This window comes from Pygocentrus nattereri, chromosome 18, assembly GCF_015220715.1.
Source record: "Pygocentrus nattereri isolate fPygNat1 chromosome 18, fPygNat1.pri, whole genome shotgun sequence".
In the NCBI taxonomy this organism is placed as follows: Eukaryota; Metazoa; Chordata; class Actinopteri; order Characiformes; family Serrasalmidae; genus Pygocentrus; species Pygocentrus nattereri.
In genome coordinates this window covers 35980272-36003775 of record NC_051228.1, presented here as the reverse complement: position 1 = coordinate 36003775, position 23504 = coordinate 35980272, and the positions used below count along the sequence as shown (strand labels likewise).

At 42.7% G+C, this 23504-nt stretch overlaps 1 protein-coding gene across 1 annotated transcript in view; it reads left to right on the top strand.

The window, feature by feature from the left end:
• The first annotated feature begins 7190 nt into the window (after positions 1-7190).
• mtnr1bb (melatonin receptor 1Bb) overlaps positions 7191-23504 on the top strand; it is a 49497-nt gene continuing 33183 nt past the window's right edge. Inside the window, exon 1 of the mRNA XM_017691296.2 lies at positions 7191-8034. Coding sequence (XP_017546785.1) covers positions 7836-8034 — 199 coding nt within the window. The 5' untranslated portion in view covers positions 7191-7835. The remainder of the gene's footprint in view (positions 8035-23504) is intronic.

The window sequence follows — 23504 nt, the reverse complement described above, 5'->3', positions numbered from 1 at the left end:
TGACAGTGGTCGGTCCAAATATCTTTCCAAATATCTTCCTGTAGCTGTTATGTAAAAGCCAGTAGGGGACCTGTTTCTCCTAGTAGTCTTCGTTTGGTGAGCGTCGGGGCCGTCAGTGTTCATCTAACCAAGTGAGCAGTTCAACACGCTTTCAATGACCAGATGCGGGGCCTGGTCACGAGGGCCCCAAGCTGAGAGCAGCCTGTAAAAAACATAATACATTTACATATTGTGACGATGCTTCGTCAAACCCCGTGAGGAGACACAAAGTCACCGGGTAGGTTGTAGCTGAATGGGTAGGAGGAATGCAGGTGCAGGCTGAAGATGGACCAACTCAGAATGATTCTTTACAAACGGCGCGATTTATTTACAAAAGTGGAAACACACCAAGAAAAACTGTACAAACACAAAATAAACGATGATTAAAATGTTGACCTGACTCGATAGCAGCACCAGTAAATATAGCTAGTCTTAGGCCACAAGGCCATAGGACTATACTGTCAAGCTTTGCTCTACTCCTTTCTCCTCAGTCTCCTCACAATCTGAGGTGAGTATCTCAGAGCCAGCCTCCTCCCAGAACCTTCCCCCACTTCTTATAGGGTTAGCACCGCCCCTGCATCACCTGAGCTCATCCATTCCCCTCTGCAGGGGTGTTGCTGTCCCACAAGAGTGGATTAAAAACAAGAATAAATAAAAGCACAACTGATATCACAAGGCCTTAATATCCCATTACCGGTAAAGGTGTCTAGCTACAGTCTGCACACCTGCTCCCCTGTCTTACTCTGTTTTCTGCATATGTTACAGACATCACCCCTCTCATGAGCAAGCTGTGGGCCCTCCGGCACGTTCATGAGTGAGCCTCCCTTTTGCTGCCTCTGCCAGGTAACTGTCAACAGGTAAATATCACACACACTCTCAGTCTCTCACTCACTCACACTCACTCTTACTCACTCACTCTCACTCACTCTTACTCACTCACTCTCACTCACTCATTCACTCACTTTCTCACTCTCTCTCTCACTTTCTCTCACTCTCACTCACTCTCTTACTCTCACACACTCTCTCACTCACTCTCTCACTCTCTCTTGCACTCTCTCACTCACTTTCTCTCACTCTCTCACACTCACTCACACTCACTCACACTCACTCTTACTCATTCACTCTCTCTCACTCACTCACTCACTCACACTCACTCTCTCTCTCTCTCTCTCTCTCATACACTCTCACTCACTCATTCACTCCCTTTCTCGCTCTCTCTCTCACTCACTTTCTTTCACTCACTCACTCACGCTCACTCTCACTCTCTCTCTCTCACTCTCACACACTCTCACTCACTCACTCTCACTCACTCATTCACTCACTCTCACTCACTCACTCACTCACTCACTCACTCACTCACTCACTCACTCACTCACTCACTCTCTCACTCCCTCTCTTGCACTCTCTCTCACTCTCACACACTCTCACTCTCTGGTGATGGGCAACGCATACATCCAGATGTTTAGTAAACATCATTTACGATGTGGGAGCTGCTATGCAGCTAGCCACTGTTCCTCATCAGCTGTTGTAACTACTCAAAATAGCAAGACAATATAATGAGTTGAGTTGAAAATGTAATAAATGTTAAATTTGATGCCCAGCTCCTTGCCTTCTACCTACTGATCGCTGGGATAGGCTCCAGCAACACCCCTATCCGCAGCGCCCAGGGAGCAGGTCAGGGTCAGGTGTCTTGCTCAAGGGCACTTCACTCACATACTGCCAGCTCAGGGGAACGAACCAGCGACCTTCCGGTCACAAGGCTGGTTCCCTAACCTCCAGCCCATGACTGCCCCATATATAGATGGTTCCTAGTAGAGGATTGTTTGGATCCATTGACCTGTGGGTTATGGGCCCAGCCTGCTTCTGCTAGCACTAAACCCCAGATGGGACTCTCACAATCTCTGGCTTAGGATGCCAGTGCTTTATCCATTAAGCCACTTATAGCCTACTTTCTTACCCATTCTATTATTCATAATGAAATGTATCTCTACTGAAATCAAATCTCCATGCAGTCCATCTGATCTGTGTCTTTCTGTTCTTGCTCTTTTACAATAAGCCGTGAATGTTGCTAGTCCAAGCTGAATGTAAAATAAAGGCACAGATGTGTAGATGTTGGCTTTTCTGATGATTGTGAGTGGCTGTGATAGTGGATAATCATTATATTAATTATTATTGCTTAATGGTCAGTCACTTTTGCTTGGGTTGTTGCATTTGAATCTCACTTTGTTTCAACTGTGCATGTGTGTTTGTGCTACAGTGAGCACATGTAGGTCAGTGTGTAGGTCAGCACTGCAATGTCCAACAGCTGTATTCTACCTTAATGCATACAACAATTGGTTTTAAGTATTATGTTTGAGGGCAGCCTGATATTGTAGCTTGTATTGTAGAGCTTGATTGCTTGACCTCTGAAGCGACCTGCCTGCATGTTGTTGTGTGATTACTGTGTTTGGCTGTTTTGAGTGGACTGTTCTTCTAAGGGAGTGAGACGGTCAGCGTAAGAGTGCACATAAGACAATCCGTCTGAGAGATTATGTTGAATTGTTATGAGTCTATCAGTGTGTCCATTTCAGTGCATGCAGTAAATTAAACAACATATCTACCACAAACAGCATCACTCAAAGTGCTCAGCGGGTTTCCCAGGGCTAAAACCTGAAAGCAGTGGCAGGTGTGAACCATCTACCAAACCGAACTGAACTGGAAATGTCAAATACTCTTTATAGCACAAAACACTGTGCTAATGTGAGACAGTGCGTGTGCATGTTTGTGCCTTATGATACACTAGAGCCACATTCATGCTATTCATGCTAGGCTGTCGCCTCTCTCCAGCAAATATGGATGGTCCTGATATGATTTTGGAGGAAACATAGTGAGCAGATATCGCTAGCTAGTAAACTTGTTTGTTTCGTCTACATGAACTCAGCCTGTAGCGAAATCTTTTGTTTCATTTACTTTGTCCTTTAGTATTTAAAGTAAACTGGCTTTTTTGCCAGGCAAATAATCCAAAATGAGACAAAAGTTTTTTTCAGTTCTTATTTTTGAACATGATTTGAGCCTTTGGTGGTTGCCTTTTACATTGTGTGAAAATGTTAGTGAACAGACTAATAGAAATGCTCCAAAATTACTTGAAATCTCTTTACATTAACTTATATTATGTAACGCATGGGAGCGATGATGAGACGGACACATACGGTGAGAGAAGCGAGGTTTATTGGGGGCAAATCCATACTCAGGGTCTTAACAGTCCAGGGTCAAAGAGGTAACACAGAGAGATCGAGGGACAGATATAAGGAAAAAGGAACAGAGACTAAACACACAATGGAGACCAGAAGAAACAACACCATACAAAGACCAGCAACTAACAGGGGAAAACACAGGGCTTAAATACAAGAACAACGAGGGTTAACAAGACACAGGTGAAAACAATCAAGGGCGGAGTCTAGAAACAAGGGGGCAGAACAGGGAAGAATCAAAACAAGGAAGCACATGGACAAGACTAGAGGTAAACAAAAGTACATGGAGGACTGGGAGGGGCCAGTCGTGCCACAATAAAAGTTTGGAACATTTTGCCTTCTCCTGCAAAGCCACCATTTTGGAGATACTTGTTTTTTTTTGGCTTTTTTTGGTGAGCATAATTCTAAGACTGACTGGTTTTCTTCCGACAGCAGCGACATCTGTTTCCATATCATCGCTGTCACTTGTTTTTTGTACAATATTTGAGAACAATTGCATAAAATTTTCAGGATAAACAGACAAACAGAAATAGTTAGTTACTTGTTTCATTCAACATCCATTAAAAGTTAAGAATTTTTTTCCTTCTCCTCTAAAATGACCATTTAGGAGAAACAAGGTTTTGTTCAGAGAGTGACTATATATTTGTAAATCAATGAGGCACAAATTTCTCTGCAAATCATAGAATCACTCCTTAAGAACATTGAGCCTCCTTTAATAAGTAAGTAATACTTTTTGATCCCACAAGCGGGGAAATTCCACCTCCGCATTTAACCCATCCATGAAGTGAAACACCACATACACACTAGCGAACACACACACTAGATGGCAGTAAGCACACTTGCCCGGAGCAGTGGGCAGCCCTATCCACAGCACCTGGGGAGCAGTTGGGTGTCTTGCTCAAGGACACCTCAGTCATGGACTGTCGGCACTGGGGATCGAAGCGGCAACCTTCCGGTCACAGGGCCAGTTCCCTAACCTCCAGCCCGTGACTGCCCCAACTGTTACAAACCGTTCTTAAGAGTAAATCGAATCAAATCGAGTCAAATTTATTTGTAGCGCTTTTTACAACTGACACAAAGCAGCTTCACAGAATTCCAGTAAAGATAAAGTTTTAACATGAATGTAAAACCCCCAGGTGAGCAAGCCAGGGGCACCAGTGGCGAGGAGAACCTCCCTCAGAGCTGAGGAAGAAACCTTGGGAGGAACCAAGGCTCACCTGGGTGGGACCCTCCTCCTCTGGTCAGACTACCTACAGAGTTATTATACTACTAATATTAATAGCAGTAGTATCAGTAGTAGTAATAGCTAGGAGTCCATGAAAACTTCAATGTAGGGTGGGCAGCTAGTCCAAGGCAATAAATTCCTTCTTAAAAGCTACTTATGCAATTTTTACAAAAACTCTGACATTCACCAGAGTTTTCATATTTAGGATCTTAGGTAAGAGCAGAATCTACAAACACTCAAGACAACAAAGGTGAGAACAGTTCTGTGCTTTAAGGACATGACATGAATCTGACGTAGAGTTTTTCTTAGGGCATTTTTCAAGAACAAATAAAAAAAAATAGGAAGCTATTGGTAAATAAGGCCCATCGTTCTTGGTACTTGTATATGGATATCAGCCTTGGAATTGGCCCAAGAGGCGAATGAACGGTCTTACTCAGTCCGAGTGAAACATAACCCTCGGTTTGGCTCATATCTGGTGTAGTTGTTGGTGCTGCCAAAGGCTGATAGGATATTCTCAGAGTGTCAACTTCTCAAATGTAAAACTATAAATGTTACATGTGAACGTTTAGCCTAGCAGCCAGTATCTAATCAGTATTTCAGCTCAAATGGCCAATTAAAGGTCTGCATATTATTTTACTTTGCTAAAACATGAATGTCTTAACATGCCACAGACACAGGTGTGGCCATGCAAAGTAGCACTTGGACTCTGCACTGGTGTCAGAAGTGTGATGTTGCCATGGATTTTGAAGGAATCTAGAGGTGCATCAAGGAACTCGAAGGGCGATGGGGAAGAATACATAGCCTGGAAGAAGATGGGTCCAGCCAGGAAACACACAGCAAGACATATTCAGCGAGGCTGTGCAGGATTTGGTGCTGGAACAATTCCTGAAAGCGCTGCTGCCAGAGGAGTTGAGATGTAATGGGATGGATGAGAAATGGAATTGCCCTCGTTGACACCGGCTTTTCAGTTTCATCTTCCAGCCTTCAAATCCACATGTGAGGGAGGAAGCAGCTCCTGATCGTGGTGGAGGGCCTGAGCCAAGTGCAAGAGTTCCGGCTTGCATTGCATACTTGGATTGGATTTCTCGTGGTGGCCGGGCCATGCTTGACCTCAGGAAGGAATTGCTGGGCTTGGATACTGGAGAAGGTTACAGGGTGTGGCCATGCAAAGTGGCTCTCGGGTTGCCACCACACTCTCAGTGTGAAAAGAGACATTTGTTGTATAAAAGCAGTAGAACACTTGAGGTCGTGTGTTTACGTGAAATAACATCATGGCTGTGATTTGGATGTTATTCGCAATAACACACGATCTCAAGTGTTCTATTGTTTTTATACAGCAGTTAAATAAATACAGTAAGAAATGAATAAACTGGCCGTGAACGCGGCGTTTAATATGTTTTAATGTTCAGTTCTTTCCTCCAAATTACAGCTCCTTAACGAGCAGCTTGTTGCTACGTCAGAGTAACGAGCTCCGCCCACTCGCTGCTCAACCGGCAGTTCGTTCTCCAGCTCCTTACACTAAATTGTCGTCACCAGTGAGCAGCTTTTAGTTTTTTATTGGGTCAATTTTATGGCTCAGTCTTGGTCAGACTCTGAAGATTACAGGCGAATGGTGTTGGGTTCATTTCTGGCTGATTCCAGGTTGTTCAGCTGTTCTTCTGTCACAGCTGCCGCCTGAAAAGCTGCTCAGTGGTGACGACAGTTTGGGAATTTAGTGTCGTCTCGTCTTCAGAGTCGGACCAAATCGGCTGTCGGTCAGATGTGATCTTAACAGTGTCGTTTTCTGTTTGTGGCAAAGTAAAAATGTTCAAATAGCTTGAGCGTCTCCTACAGCTGTCAAAGTTGTTGCTTAGCAACAGCGTCTCCGCGGAGTGGTACAGTGTTTGTGAAAAGCCGGTGATGTTATGGTGAAATAACAGCACAGTTAGAACGCTGCTCAACCAATCAGCTCGCGTGGCCCGAACTGTTGTATGATGTTGTTTATGCTGTGTGTGGTCGGTGTGTAGCAGTGTTCGTTAGGGTGACTGTGTCTGTGGAGAGTGTCTACCCTCACTTGTCATCCCGTCCCATGTTTACCCCCTCCCTGTGTTTCGTGTTGGGGACCGCTGGATTGGCCGTCTCTGGTCTTTGTAAAGACTCACTGTTGAAGTGTCTGTTCATTAAACCTAACCTGCCTGTAAGCCACGCCTTCTTCTACGCCGGCTTTATGTCAGGCTGTTTAGCCCCCAGATGTGCTCTGTAGGGTTCCTTCATCTCCATGCCAACGCAGAACCGCCCACCAACGGCACCAAGTACGGAGCTCCGCTGGCGACATCCTGTAAAATAAAAATAAGGCGTGGGAATGAGATGATTAAGACGTGGCCACGACTTAGTAAAGCGCGGAACGAGATCCTAATGCGTGGCCATGACTTACTAAGCCGTGGTCTCTTCCCCACGCCTTACGGAGTCATGGCCACGACTTAATCGTCTCATTCCCACGCCTTACTAAGTCGCGGCCGCGCATTAGGATCTCGTTCCCACGCGTTAATAAGGCGTGGCCACGTGTTATCTTTATCTATGCAGGAAGTCACCAGCGGTGAACACGCGTCACCTGTTTCCGCTACACCGGCCTCTCGCTCCACGCCGTCACCCGAGGCAGCGCGTGGAGCGGAACGCCATGCGCGCGCGCGAGTCCTCATTGGTCGCCTTCCTCAGCGCTCAGCCAATCATCTGCCGAGCTTGCCGCCAGCGCGCGCCGGATTTGCAAGTGTGAAGCGCTGCTGCTCCTTAAAAACAAAAACATTAACAGCCCGCAGCGCGAGGGGCCATGGAGCAGCGCGCGCTCCCTCACGGCGGCCACGAGCGGCAAACCCGTCCGCGCTCCGAGCGGAGCTGCTCGCTGACTCGAGGTGCGGCGGACACGAGGATGTAACGACCCCCGGCGCGTGTTTCTGAAGAGAATGGAGGGGCTGGCGAAGCGGACGCGCTGACAGGAGGGACGATAGCGCAGCGGCTGTCCGTCAAATGGAGACGAGCGTCAGGCAGAGCAAGTTGGAACCGCTCGCCGTTTTCCTTCACGCGGGTCCTCGTCCACAGTGCGTGTCCCGTTTTGGTCCAAACCCGTTTCTGTCTTCGTTCCGTTCCCTGGTAATGACTTTCTTCTCACTCTCTCTCCTCGAAGACGCGCAGGGAGCTCGGAAACGGGACCTCGCCCGCTGTGCGTGTGAGGCGTTGGTGTAACCCGACGGCGAGTTGCGCTCCTCTCTTCTCCTCCCAGAGCTGACCTCCTCTCTGTCTGCTCCTCACTGCTCCAGCTCGCCTGAATGAGTCTCCGTCCCTGAAGCCCGAGCTCTAGTCCCGGCATGTCCGAGGAGGACGTGGCCGTCGCGAGGAACCGCACGGACCCGGGACACGTGGGGCGCGCTCTGGGCTCGAGCGCGCGACCCGCCTGGGCCATCGCCGTGCTGGCCAGCGTGCTCATCTTCACCACCGTGGTGGACGTGCTGGGCAACCTGCTGGTCATCATCTCTGTGCTCCGCAACCGCAAGCTGAGGAACGCAGGTGAGCAGCGCTTCTTCTTGGCTGGACTTCACAACAGAGTTCAGACAGAACAGCAGCTCTGTGGAGGTTTAATCCCAAAGAGGTGTCATTTCTCAACACTACTCCACACTGCACGCTCTTCGAAGAAGGTTCCTCCAGGGTTCTTGGTTCTCCTTGCAGGGCGAAACGGTTCTTCGGATTGATGGAGAAGGTGTTGTAACGGTTCTTCTACTGGTGAAAGCATGACTTTGTAACAGCAGCAGAACCCTTTTAGAACGATTCCTAAAAAGCCCCAAAAAGGTTCTGTGTAGAACCGTATATAACACATTCTCCATCAATCTGAAGAACTCTTTCACCATGAACATGGTTCTGTATTGGACTCATGCTTCTAAATAGAACCACTACCTTTGAGGAACCCTTGATGAACCACATTTTGAAGTGTATATGATTAGAACATTGATGGGTGGAGTTTGGCTCTTCTGGTGTTTCTCTTTCTTGGGGGTGAAATCATGGGATATTAGTAAGACGGGCGGCAAATGCAATTTTATACATATTATTTTTGTAAATTTCATTTCATAAATTCACCATCCATTTGGAAAGACTGGTGGCTGAACACTTGCTGTGAAGTGCATTTCACTCCCAGGATTGCCTTGAAACAAATAAGTGCTGAACCATTAAAAAGCTCCAGTTATAAGCATTTCTAGTGTTTCATATGTCAAGAAAACCATTTTCTGGGTCATTCTTAGCGGCTGTGTTAGACCTAGGCTGGTGAAGTAGGTCCAGTAGCAGGAAATGCTACTTAGATTTTGTTTTATGTGTGCACAATATCAATGAACAGATCTTGACTACTAGCAGATATTGCTTGATTGACACAGGTAGATAGAGATAGATAGAACTTTATTGATCCTGCAGGGAAATTGCAGTGTTACACTCATATAATTGCACATAAACTTATATACATTATGCAGGTCATTACATTACCAGCACAAACCATTAAATACTTAATGAGTGTTTCTCTGAGTGATTCCTCTAAATCCTGCTTTTCCGTGCAGGGGATGAGTAACTTAACCATTAGGCTAAACAGCCAATTATAAGACATACATGCACAGCTCAAAAACTCCTCCATCCTGAAGTACAAGCTTGTAAATATGCATCAAACATTAGGACTGATGTCACAGCCAGTATTTTGTGTGAGGCAATAATTGTTCTTCTGTCTGTTTATATATTTATATACATATTTATCTGTTAGAAAAAGCTGTTGAAGTAATGCTGACTGTTTCTCAGCTGTGCGGTGTGCAAAAATGTGCAGTTCTGATGTTAGAAGCTGTTTGTATCTTTCTTTTTATTTTGCGCAAAAGTGAGTGGTGTCATTTTGTGTTTTTGCTATCTACTTGAAGGAGTGGTCAGAAACAGAATAAAGTATAAAAGTATATTTATTTATATATTTACATGGCATATGAGACCGATTCGCTGTATTTACAAGACAGCAGGTGCTCAGTGGTATAAGGAGGTCTAACAGCTCTTATTATAGGCTTGACTAACTTGTTGGTTGCACAGGAAGACTTATTAAAGTTGCACTTTTACGCAGAATAATGTAAATGCTTTTGGTTTTAAAACGAGTAGCTACTGACAGTGAGTCAAAATATTGTCTATGTGGGTGTAATCTTTTAATCAGCTTCTGATAATGGCCTGATAACGCGTTTTCAAACTGCCACGTTTTAAGCACACTGTGGAAAAACTCCTTTCCCCATAGACAAAGAAATAAGCACCAGTTTATATAACTAAACTAATATTACGTAAACCACAGGTGAGTGATGTTCTGATGTTTACCAAAGTGTCCCACTTTACCTGAACCCAGCAACTGGCTGTCAACCTGAGCCTTAGAGTAAAGAGTCAGGATAGTGTGACGTGGCAGTTGTGAATGACGGTGTGTGTAAGACGGCACGCGCCCGAGTCGCCACCACTCACGTGCGACTGAACGGGAACGTTATGAATGAATAATGCAGCGCATGAATTAACTCCCGGCCTCATTAGCCGGGGGCTTATGCTTTTTTAATGTGGCGGAGCGGGATTCGCTCTTGGCTTGAAAAGAGCTCACAATTAAAACTTGCCAGCTGATTTGGGTGCCCGGAGATGAGAGGGATGCTTTGTTCACAGTTGTTTTTGCCATTTAATACCTTTTTTTTTCTCTGCTCGTCTCAAAGACGTCAGTGTAAGTAACTTGCTTTAAAGGTTGCGTTATAGATGAAATGAATGTGGAATAGCACTGACAGCATGAATGGGACGAGATAACAAAGAGAAGGTGCGTGATGGGGCATGGCACAGAGGTGGAATGGAAAAAGTAACATGGGGTAATGTTTTTTGTTGAACCTCAGCTTCTTCTTTATTAGAAGCCAGTTGTTTCTCGTGTGTTAACCCGGGCCGGGCATATCGGGGCTGAGAGGTTAGGCTATGTTGTTGTGATATATTTAACTTTTTGATGATAAACAATAGATTTATGTTTACAGGAGAGGAAAAAAACCTGCTTTGCTTTTAATGGAAGTCGATGGAACCAGACTTTTTTCCAAGTCATTTTAATCCAATTCTTTTGGTCCATTTATCATGACATTTACACACAGTGTAAAGATCAACAGGCATTTTCAAAGTAGGTCAAAAACTGAAAAACAACAAAAATTGACTTTTCTTTCCCCCAACAGCGGCGATATATTTCAGTATTCCTGCATTCTTTGTGAAATGGCTTAAAAGAGTGATGTTTCAAATGGAAGATCCACAGCAGCCTTTATTAAATATGATAAGCCACATTTTTATTGGTATCGCAATATGAGTTTCCACTGTAAATACATGGTTGACTGCCATGACAGAACAGGCACAAACCATTAAATACTTAATGAGTGCTTCCCTGAGTGATTCTCTAAATCCTGCTTTTCCGTGCAGGGGATGAGTAACTTAACCATTAGGCTAAACAGCCAATTATAAGACATACATGCACAGCTCAAAAACTCCTCCATCCTGAAGTACAAGCTTGTAAATATGCATCAAACATTAGGACTGATGTCACAGCCAGTATTTTGTGTGAGGCAATATTTGTTCTTCTGTCTGTTTATATATTTATATAAATATTTATCTGTTTTTATAGCCTTTTAGAAAAAGCTGTTGAGGTAATGCTGACTGTTTCTCAGCCGTGCGGTGTATGAAAATGTGCTTGCAGTTCTGATGTTAGAAGCTGTTTGTATTTTTATTTTTATTTTAAAGTGAGTGGTGTTGCAATTTTGTGTTTTTGCTATTTACTTGAAGGAGTGGTCAGTTTGATTTCTGTTTACACATCCAAATAAATCTGTACTTGTATCACATCCAGTCAGAAGCAGAATATTTTAATAATAATTTTCACTTCTTATATCATCCCTGTGATATCCGAAACTTTTATTTAAGCATTTTATGTCATTTTGTGTCCGATTTCTTAGATCGGAGTAAGGGACAAAGAGAGCTGGATTTTAGCTCAGTTATCAGATTTATCAGTGCATGCAAAACAAACAAACAGAATTAAGTGAGCAGCGTCACCACGAGACGCAGCAAAACACTTTTGGAGCTTAAACCGACTTCATGCTTGACGAAATGAAGGATGTATGTTCTTAGTTTCAGATAAGTGGCGCGATGTTTTGAAAAAAAAAAAACAAAAGCCGCAGCACGAAGTTTGAGTTTACGTTATGTTTACGTCACGTCTTCTTCTGTGAGTTCATTGGCTGGTTGAAAAGCAGAAATCGGATTACTGTCTGACTCATGTGGGCCTGGAGTTTCCTCATTATCTGATTACACAAGTGCATGTAAACGCCTTGATTTGATTACTTACACAATCTGATTTTCTGCTGTTATTGGATTATTAAGTACATGAAAATGCACTCAATGTCATACAGCCCTAATTAAATTCAGTAAAATTTGGAAGTAAACAACAAATCTTGCTGAAAAAAGAACTAAAATAGACTAAATAAATTAAGGCGAACAAGGTCTGTTTTATAAATGTTATGCTTAGATTTCTTTTATACCACAAGAGTGCACAATCCTGGAGATCTAACACTCCAGAGAGTTGAGATTCAACACACCTGGCTCTAATTTCCGGTTTTCTCTTAAGACCTTCATTACCTGCAACAGGTGTGTTGGATTGGAGCTAAACTCTGCAGGGTGATAGATTTCCAGGATCAGGATTTGGCACCATGCTGTAAGGGATGCGGTTTCAGGTAGTGGATGTTTTTTTTTGTTTTGTTTTGTTTTTTTTATTTTTACACTCCCTGTCTAAGTACGCCTACAATTTTAGCAGACACTCACATTCAGAGCAGCTTAGTGTGGCTGACTAAGGCACTGGTGGAAGTCTTGCATGTACAGGGAACCTGCACAAGGAGTCGAACTGCAGTTTTCTACATACAGGGTGATGGAGTTATCCACTATGCTATCCAGCCGTTTTACACAGTATGTTATACCTTGAGGCTTCCACTTTGCTAATGTGCTAATTGGGCTTAAAATGAGCATATTGAATGTGTTGTGTGACTGCCATGGTCTTCAGGAAACTCAATTGCAAACATAAAATAAGGTGTACTAAGATCACTGTGATATTCATAAGGTTGCATAATTTGTACTGGTGGCACCTATTCAGTAGTTATGCAACCTAGGCTGCACAAAGGAAGTGGCTTAAAAAACCATATTTCTATTCTGAAGAGATTTGTATGTCAATAAAATCCTGGTTCGCTTAGTATTTATGCATTTTCATGTATAGCAGCTTATATGTACAGTTACTTAAGCAAATAAAGCAACAAAATGTATTAAATTGCTCAACAGTGTCTTCAACCAATACACAATTGAGATAGAGTACTTGGTTGTACAAAAGTTGCCTCACTCAGGAATAGAACATGATCTTTATACTGCTGCTCTTTCCTACTGGTTTGTGGAGGCTGCTGTTCTCTGATACAGTAGTAAAAACCTGTAATTGTGAGGTTGTTAAAATAAACATATCTCCTGTTTGTGCTGTCAAATTCCAACTACTGTTAAACTATTCAAATAGAAAAAAGAAATGGAGAAAAGAGCTAATATTCTCCTCTGAAGTGCTTATGTGACAAAGAATTGGAAGTGTGGCTCTACTATGATGAGCATCTCTATACTGACTTAAACTATATTTCCAAAAGTTTTCACTCACCCATCCAAACAATTGAATTCAGGTGTTCCAATCACTTCCATGGCCTCAGGTGTATAAAACCAAGTCCCTAGGGGCATAGTGCACAGAGGTCACCAACTTTCTGCAGAGTCAATCACTACAGACCTCCAAAGTTCATGTGGCCTTCAGATCAGCTCAAGAAAAGCATAGAGAGCTTCATGGAATGGGTTTCCATGGCCGAGCAGCTGCAACCAAGCCTTACATCACCAAGCACAGTGAAAAGCGTGGAATGCAGTGGTGTAAAGCGCCGCCACTGGACTCTAGAGCAGTGGAGACGTGTTCTCTGGAGTGACCAATCACGCTTCTCCGTCTGTCAATCTGATGGATGAGTCTGAGTTTGGCGGTTGCCAGGAAAACGATACTTGTCTGACTGCATTGTGCCGAGTGTAAAGTTTGGTGGAGGGGGGATCATGGTGTGGGGCTGTTCTTCAGGAGTTGGGCTCGGCCCCTTAGTTCCAGTGAAAGGAACTCTTAAAGCTTCAGCACCGAGAGTTTGAACGATTTCATGCTCCCAACTTTGTGGGAACAGTTTGGGGATGGCCCCTTTCTGTTCCAACATGACTGTGCACCAGTGCACAAAGCAGGTCCATAAAGACATGGATGAGCCAGTTTGGTGTGGAAGAACTTGACTGGCCTGCACAGAGTCCTGATCTCAACCCGATAGAACACCTTTGGGATGAATTAGAGCGGAGACTGTGAGCCAGGCCTTCTCGTCCAACATCAGTGTCTGACCTCACAAATGTGCTTCTGGAAGAACGGTCAAAAATTCCCTTAAACACTCTCCTAACCCTTGTGGAAAGCCTTCCCAGAAGAGTTGAAGCTGTTATAGCTGCAAAGGGTGAGCCAACATCATATTAAACCCTATGGATTAAGAGTGGGATCCCACTCAAGTTCATATGCGGGTGAAGCCAGACGACCGAATACTTTTGGAAATATAGTGTAATTGAGATAATATATATCAAACATGTTGTGCACTTATTGTATCCCAGCCTCTTTTTTTATTATCATTCACTAATTTAAACTGCTTCCACACATGCGATTTCTGAGGCTTCTTCACTCTTTCAGCCTTAAAGGCCACGTTGAAAATGATGCATTTTATTGTGCAGAAGAGGTGACCTGAATGTCTGGCATGAATTCATGTATTCAGCTAACCAGCCAAAATGTATTTATATCGAACCATTTCTAGATATTAACAGTAACTGTTGTGTCTAAAGGACTTTGCTGATTGCAAATTGATTCATTTTTGGCTACAACTAAAAAATGAATACCAATTTAAATATTCCAGTTATTTCTACCAGGCATAATCCAGATATATTCATTTGCATCATATCTATTTTCCTCCAGAAGTTTTGCTCCAAACATCTGTAAGTGCTATTATTGTGAAATGGAAGCATCTAGAAGTAACAACAGCTCACACATGAAGCTGTAGACCATGCAGACTCACAGAGTGGGGCCACTGAGTGCTGACGAATGCAGCGCCTATCCTCTGTTGAATCATTCACTAAAGACTTCCACAGAGTCCAAAATCGTGTAGAAAGCTTCCCAGAAGAGTAGAAGCTGTTATAGCTGCAAAGGGGGGACTGACTCCATATTAATGCCTATGGATTTAGAAGAGGATGTTATGAAAGCTCCTGTAGGTGTAATGTGTAGGTTTCCCAATACTTGTGTCCTTTTATATAAGCATATATATTTATATATAAGCATACACAGTACTGTGTGGAAGTTTTAGGCTTCTAAGCTAAATTTTCAACACTTTACCTCAGCAGGGAGTTTATCGCAATATACATTAGAATAAAGTCGTATTCATAATTCAAATAAACAGAAAAACAATAAAAAGTAACAAGAATTTCTTGGGTCCAGATTTTTCCTGGACACCTTCACAGCCGCCACAGAGACTCGTTAATATCATCAATTACATCATGAGCTCAATTTACTGAGCACTGATTGGTCAAACCAGGAGCTGCTTTATAACTACATATAATACTGGACTTCCTCGAGGAGCGGCTTGGAGATGGGTAAACAAACACACCAACATCCAGAAAATCACTATGTTTATTTCAATATTAACACTTTTCTCAGAAAATAAACACAAATTACACAAATAAATAGATTTTGAAAATGTGTTTTGGGTGCCTAAGAGTTTCGCACAGTACTGTGTGTGTGTGTGTGTGTGTGTGTGTGTGTGTGTGTGTGTGTGTGTGTGTGTGTGTGTCCTTGATTTTGCAACTTTTCCATCTGTTTTGCTCTTCAAAAACTTCTGTTTATTGCTAAAATTAAAAGATGTGTCATTACTGAGTCAGGAGAAAAAGACACAGTATAAATATGCTGTGCATGTGGTGGTGAGTCACACATGGTCCAGCTGGATGTTGCGGTCTCACATGTAAAATCAGCATTATTCAGATGAAGATGATGATATATAATTCACTCACATCCTCAGAAGACACGTCCTTCACCATGTTCTGACTGAGCTCTCTCCTAGTACTCTTTCAATGCGTTCCCAGGTGTGTGAAGCACTGAAGAGGTCTCCAAATCCCCAAAACGCACATAGTGTATCTTCTAATAGTTCTGTCAATGTTAAAACTGTGTGTGGAATTTTTTACGCATGTATAAGAATTGCTTCAAGTTTGTTTTCAGTTTGTTTTCATGGTGAGGCTGTTTATGGCTCTGCAATTTGGCCATATAATGGGACAACGTCGCATCAATATTCTTTTCATACCAGCACTCCTCCCACGCTAAACACATAGAATTGTCAACATAAAGAACATACAGAAATGAAAGGATGAATTAATCATTGCATTCCAGGGCCGGTTTGCACTCTCGAGACATTTTTATGTAAAATGGAGTTCCATTGACCGCTGCCATTATGTGGAGAACCTACTTGAGTGATGTAATGACAGCAGAAGTGGCTGTGAGTTCAGGTTGACGTCAGCTTTGAGGAGGAATGGAGGAGTCATAATGGACAAATGGCTAATGGACAAATATTATTTACTGATATATGTCCATCTTGAGTCCAGCACTAAAAAGTCCTGTGTAGTTATGTCCATTTGATCAGCTCCACTTACTGTATAGCTGCACTCTGTAGTTCTACAGTTACAGACTGTAGTCCATCTGTTTCTCTGATACTCTGTTACCCTGTTCTTCAGTGGTCAGGACCCCCATGGACCCTCACAAAGTAGTTTTTAAACACTGTGTCCACTCACTGTCCACTCTATTAGACACTCGTACCTTGTCGGTGCACCTTGTAGATGTAAAGTCAGAGACGACAGCTCATCTGCTGCTGCACAGTTTGTGTTGGTCATCCTCTAGTCCTTCATCAGTGGTCATAAGACGCTGTTGGCTGGATATTTTTGGTTGGTGGACTATTCTCAGTCCAGCAGTGAAACTGAAGTGTTTAAAAGTCTGATCCACTCAGACCAGCGCAACACACACTAACACACCGCCACCACATCAGTGTTACTGCAGTGCTGAGAATGATCCATCACCTAAGTAGTACCTGTTCTGAGGGTCCATGGGGGTCCTGTCCACTGAAGAACAGGGTAACAGAGTATCAGAGAAACAGATGGACTACAGTCTGTAACTGTAGAACTACAGAGTGCAGCTATACAGTAAGTGGAGCTGATAAAGTGGACAGTGAGAGTAGAAACAGGGATATAATGTTATGCCTGATTGGTGTATAGTAATGCTGTAACATGGGGGATTGGGGGGCATGGGGGGCATTTGTACAACATCTATGACATTTCCAATGCTAAAAGCTGTTAAAAGTGAAGGCGATGGTGTTTAGTTACTGCATTGATGCTTATGATTGTATGTATAACTATACACTTGCATTAGAGACACATATGACAATAATTCTTAGTGTTATGTGTGGGGGAGTGATGTGGGCTTGAGATGTGTACGTAGGGTTTAGAGTGGCAGTCTGTTTTGTAAAAGGCATTTTGTCATTTGCACTTCGTTTCACAACCCTGGCAAATGCTTTGAGAAGTGCATTCTACTGTGAGCAGTGGGTTCAAGCAGTCGAGGAAAAAAAATTAAATTCAGTGCAAACCTTTTAAAAAAGCTCCTCAAGAAGCATTTCGGGTTTGCTGCGAGGGACACGTTCCATGTGTTACAAGAAAAAAAAAAAAAGACATTTCTCTAAGTGGTTGTTCCTTAACAGACAATCTGAACACCGTAAGAACCCAGTGCCTTCTTAAAGGCAGTAATAACAGAGCAGAGTCATCGTAATGGCAGACATGAGGATCTACACATTTATGACTCCTGCTTCTTTGCTTTGTGGCACAACATAGAGGAATTCGAACTGGTGACCTTGTCTTCATGAACATGAACCTACTAGAAGTCTTTAACTGTTAGTATTTTACAACTCCGTTTCCAAAAAAGTAAAGAAATATCATTCACTATTAATGGTGTCTTCACAGATGTGCCAGTCACTCATTCCATGTGCACTAATGCCACCCCTCCATACTGGCTTTTGAACTGTGTGCTGATAACAAGCCTGATGGTCTTTAACTAGGAGGAAACAGTGTCCATGATTTCTAAAAAGAATTTCAAATGTTTACTTGTTGGACCATAGAACACTTTTCCACTTTCCCCTCAGTCCAGCTAAAGTGAGCTCTGGCCCAGAGAAGGAGGCAGCATTTCTGGGTCCTGTTTATATATGACTTGTTCTTTACATAATAGAGTTTAACTTGCATTTGTGGATGAAGAACGTGGTTCACAGATGGTGGTTTTCAGAAGTGTTCCTGAGCACATGCAGTGGTTTCCACTACAGAATCATGTCTGTTTTTAATGCAGTGCCGTCTGAGGACACGAAGATATTGGCTAGCCAATACCGATTTTCAGCCCTGTCCCTTGCATACAGAGATTTCTCCAGATTCTCTGAATCTTTTAACTGAAAGGAATGAGATTATGACATTTCCCCCCGAAGTTCTTTGTTATTTTATGTAGAGAAACGTTATTCTTGAATTGTTACACTATTTGCCCACAGAGTGGTCAACCACGCCACGTTTGTACTTCTGAAAGACTCAGCTTCTCTGAGATGTTCTTAGCATTACACAACTGTACCCATCTTTTTTTGCCCCGTTCCAACTTTTTTGGAACGAACATTTTTTCAAAAAACAAATTTCTCAGTTTCATCATCTGATGTGTTGTCTTCGTACTATTTCCAAATAAATGTAGGGTTTAAATGATTGACACATCATTGCATTTTGCACAGCGTCCCAACTATTTTGGAAATGGGGTTGTAATTATAATTGCGTGTTATTGTACTGTTAACCAGCAAGAGTGCTTGAACGCCCGCTAGAGCCTGTCAGCATAAGTGATACTTTTTTGATCCCACAAACGGGGAAATTCCACCTCCACATTTGACCCATCCGTGAAGTGAAACACCACATACACACTAGTGAACACACACACTAGGGGGCAGTGAGCACACTTGCCCGGAGCGGTGGGCAGCCCTATCCACGGTGCCTGGGGAGCAATTGGGGGTTAGGTGTCTTGCTCAAGAACACCTCAGTCATGGACTGTCGACCCTGGGGATCAAACCGGCAACCTTCTGGTCACAGGGCCAGATCCCTAACCTCCAGCCCACGACTGCCCCCAGCATAGCAACAAAGACTAACGACGTATAGGCACTCTGAGAACAAACAGGCTCGTTTTCATCTACAAGTCTCTGGGTATATAAAACCCTCTTCAGAGCTAATTTACTCAAGCTGTTAGCACATCTTTATGTCTAGCACAAGCAATTCCGACATCATTGATGCTGAGAAAGAAATTTACTAATAGAAGTGACTTAATTCAACGACTGTGTTGCTGGTTCCACATGTCCTCCCACCAATCTTCAGTTACATCACCAAGCTTAGCCAACAGCCCACCCATTCAGGAGGAACATCAAATCAAATCAAATCAAATCAAATTTATTTATATAGCGCTTTTTACAACTGATGTTGTCACAAAGCAGCTTTACAAAAATGGGAATCACAGCACAGAGAATCAGACAAAACACTGAACATAATATACAGAATATACAGAACCCCCGTGAGCGCTGAGGCAAGGAAAAACTCCCTCAGAGCTGGAGGAGGAAGAAACCTCGGGAGGACCAAGACTCACATCTAAAGGGGGGACCATCCTACCACTGGTCAGACAACTTATAAGTTAAACATTGAAAAGTCAATTTTACATCCACGCAGTTCTAATATATTCAGGTGTGTATAATCAACAGTGGAAACAATTAGAGTTCATATAGATTTGGATGTGATCTGTAGTGGAGAAGCTGCGTTCCAGAAACTTCCATCAGTCTGGTCAATCAGGGGGACAGGGGGACTTGAGGGTGGGACATCCATCAGTATTGGGCCGGACCGGTGGACAGTCAGTAACTCGGAGGAAGGAAAGATTTAGGAATTAGTTTAGACTGTATTTATGAAGAACAGAAAATGTAAAAAATGATCAGAGTGTGACTAATGACTCCGGCAGGTCTGAATATGACAGCCTAACTAAAGGGAGAGAGCCAGAAGGTAACATAGACACGGAGGCTCCCTGAGACACTGGCATTCACCCACTCCACCGTCCACAAACCTGAGTGACTGCATGTAGTGAGTGACAGCAGCACCAGCATCTCAGTTTACCCACAATTCACTATGTCCATGAACCCCTGGATCTGCAGCCTTATCTAAAGGGAATTAACATTAACTACCAAAAGCTAAACTAAACAAGTAAGTTTTTAGTCTAGACTTAAAGATTGAGACTGTGTCTGAGTCCCGAACATTATCGGGGAGATTATTCCAGAGTTGGGGCGCTTTATAAGAGAAAGCTCTTCCTCCTGCAGAGCTTCTCTGAATTTTGGGAACTACTAGGAAGCCAGCACCCTGTGATCTAAGTAATCGTGGTGGTTCATAATAGGAGATAAGGTCTCTCAGATACTCAGGAGCGAGCCCATGTAGGGCTTTATACGTTAACAGGAGAATTTTATAGTCTATGCGGAATTTGACTGGAAGCCAGTGAAGAGCTGATAGGACTGGACTAATATGGTCAAATTTTCTAGTTTTAGTAAGGACCCTGGCTGCAGCATTTTGAACTAGCTGAAGTTTATTTAAGTTACTGCTAGAACATCCTGACAGTAGCGCATTACAGTAGTCTAGCCTTGACGTAATGAAGGCATGTACTAATTTTTCTGCGTCATGTAAGGATAAAGCATTTCTTAGCTTGGCGATGTTACGGAGATGTAGAAAAGCTGTTTTAGTAACATTAGATATGTGTTTATCAAATGCTAGATCTGAATCTATGATAACGCCAAGATTTTTAGCTGTTGAACCAGGTGTGACTGAGAAGTCGGCCAGATTCAACATTAGGTGTGATAATTTATTTCTAGCAGCTTTAGGGCCTAATAGAAGAACTTCTCTTTTATCACTATTTAATAGAAGAAAGTTGTGTGACATCCATGATTTCACATCTTTTACGCAATCCTCCATTTTCTTTATTCTCTGTTTGTCATCAGGTTTGGCTGATATGAAGAGCTGCGTGTCGTCTGCATAACAATGAAAATTAACATTATGTTTTCTAATAACTTTGCCCAGGGGGAGCATGTATAACGTAAATAATAACGGTCCTAAGATAGAGCCTTGTGGAACTCCATATCTAACCTTTGTATAATTGGAGGGTATATTATTTACCCTCACAAACTGAAAACGATCGGTCAAGTATGATTTGAACCACGATAAGGCAGTTCCAGTTATACCGACCATTTTCTCTAATCTTTCTAGGAGGATATTATGATCTATTGTATCAAAAGCTGCGCTCAGATCAAGAAGTACCAGTAAAGAAACGCAGCCTTGGTCAGCGGCAAGAAGCAGATCATTTGTTAACATGACAAGAATCCGTTGAATGTTCATACCTCTAGAACACCAGCGCATGTTTGGTGCCAGTCATGTCTGCAGCGTTCCAGCCTCACTCCCACTCACTCTTTATGATATAATGTGCAGCGAAATAAGAATTCCTAACACATGTATGTCTTATCACAACACAGCTGTTCATGGGTTTGCATCATATGTGGGTTTATATGAGAAAGAGATAAAGAGGAGACTCTATCCTCGCAATGACGAATTCACTTTATCTGCTATATTCACTATATATTCACTATATGATTGTATCGCAAAATATGCTGTTGTTACCCAAAGCTATCTCCTCTGCAGTCAACAAAGAAGCAATAAGTCAAAGGGTGAAGAAAACAATGAAACGCCAGACGTACTATGACTGTGTTATTATCAGCTGAGTTCCAAAGCCTGGGCTTTTTCTCGGCTGCTACGTCATAGCAGGCCGATCTAAAGTGAAGGACCTTTCGTATATACAGCCTAGAAATGCAGTCTATGTTCAGAGTAATTTCAAGGATGCTTCATATGTATCCTTTCGGGCCTTCAGCAAAGGAAGAAAAATAAAGCAGTTTTGTTTTAAAGTGTTGTTCACGTCCCATTCGTCTTCGTTACCTTATGAAGTGGAGAATGACCTACACTTTTTGCATACCATGTCTTATAATTAAGGAACTTAGGGGACTTCAGTACAAACAGGTTGATCTATTCTTAGGTTATAGAAGCATGTATTCAAACTTTAGGCCTGTCAATGGGCCCTGGCCATTTAAGGGGTTAAACCTTCTATGTTTTTGGTTTTTAGATGTGAAGCACCTCATGGACATGGCTAAAGGATAAAGATGCAGAAATGACAAGGGGGAAAAAGACCGATGAGCTCCTTTTGTTTATTACAGAGACTATAAAGCATTTTTTCCTACAGAATTTGTCAAAATAGGATGAAATGGAAACTGGATATTGATAAAATGGGATGAAATACACTTGGGTGTAGCCTGTGTGCAGGAAACACCGATGCATTAAGAATCAAACCGATATTACTAAAATGTTTCTTTTCTCAGAATCATGTTTTTAATGCAGGGCCGTCTGAGGACCCAAATATATTGGCTAGCCAGTACTTGTTTTCAGCCTTGTCCCTTGCATATAGAGAATTCTCCAGATTCTCTGAATCTTTGAATCTTTTAATGTTATTATGTACCATAGGCGATGAAAGGGAAGGTTTACAAGACAGCAATGGGTCCTGCTATGATGTCTGGTTTGGAGACTGAATGTATGGTAGCTCTGTCTAAAAGACAGGAGGCTGAGCTGGAGGTGGCGGAGATGAAGATGCTGAGCTTTTCGTTGGGAGAGACAAGGATGGACAAGATTAGAAATGAGCAGATCAGAGGGACAGTGAAGGTGGAGCAGTTTGGAGATAAAGCCAGAGAGGCCAGGTTGAGATGGTTTGGACATGTGTTGAGGAGGAATAGTGGATATATTGGGAAAAGAATGTTGGAGATGGAGCTGCCGGGTAGAAGGAGAAGAGGTAGACCTCAGAGAAGGTTTGTGGATGTAGTGAAGGTGGACATGGAGATGGTTGGTGTGAAAGAAGAGGAGGCAGTGGATAGGGCGAGATGGAGGCAGATGATCTGCTGTGGCGACCCCTAAAGGGAGCAGCAAAGGCAGCAAATTGTTGCACTATTTGATGGTGCAGTCTTTCACAGAGTGGTGAACTTACCTCCGAAAGACTCCACCTCCCTGGGAAGCTCTTTTTATACCCAGTGATGTTATTGACCTGTTGACCAGTTTACCTTCAGGTGTTTTTTTTTTTTAGCATTACACAACTTTACCAGCCTTTTGTTGCCCCCGTCCCAACTTTTTTGGAATGTGTTGCTGCCATCAAAGTCAAAATGAGCAAATATTTGTTTTCAAGAAACAATAAAGTTTCTCAGTTTCAGCACTTTTGATGATATACTGTCTTTGTTCTAATTTCAAATAAATCTAGGGTTTAAATGATGTGCAGATCATTGCATTTTGTCTGTGTGCAGGAAACACTGATGCTTTAAGAATCAGACTGGTGTTACTAAAATGTTTCTTTTTTTTTATCCCCGAGTTCATTTAACATTCAGCGCGGGGATATACATGATCATTTTCAAACAGAGAGAATTTCTCGTAGTAATTCCTGTCATTTCTAAGACCATGGGCTAAAAAAACTCAACAAACCCACTTTTGTGTTCTTCAGTGTGGAACAAGAAATGTTGTAAGACATGGTTAGATTTTCTTTAAACTTAAAATGTGTCTAAGGGAGAAAAACCTGACTCATTAGTTCTTCCACTGCTCCAGGGTGCAGATGCTGTGCTCATTTTGCCAGGTTATGTCAGGAGTTGTAGCTTTGGTTACAACTCATTTGTAGATTCCAGTCCTGTCCTAAATATCAGCCCTGTGAAGCTAATGATGTAGAC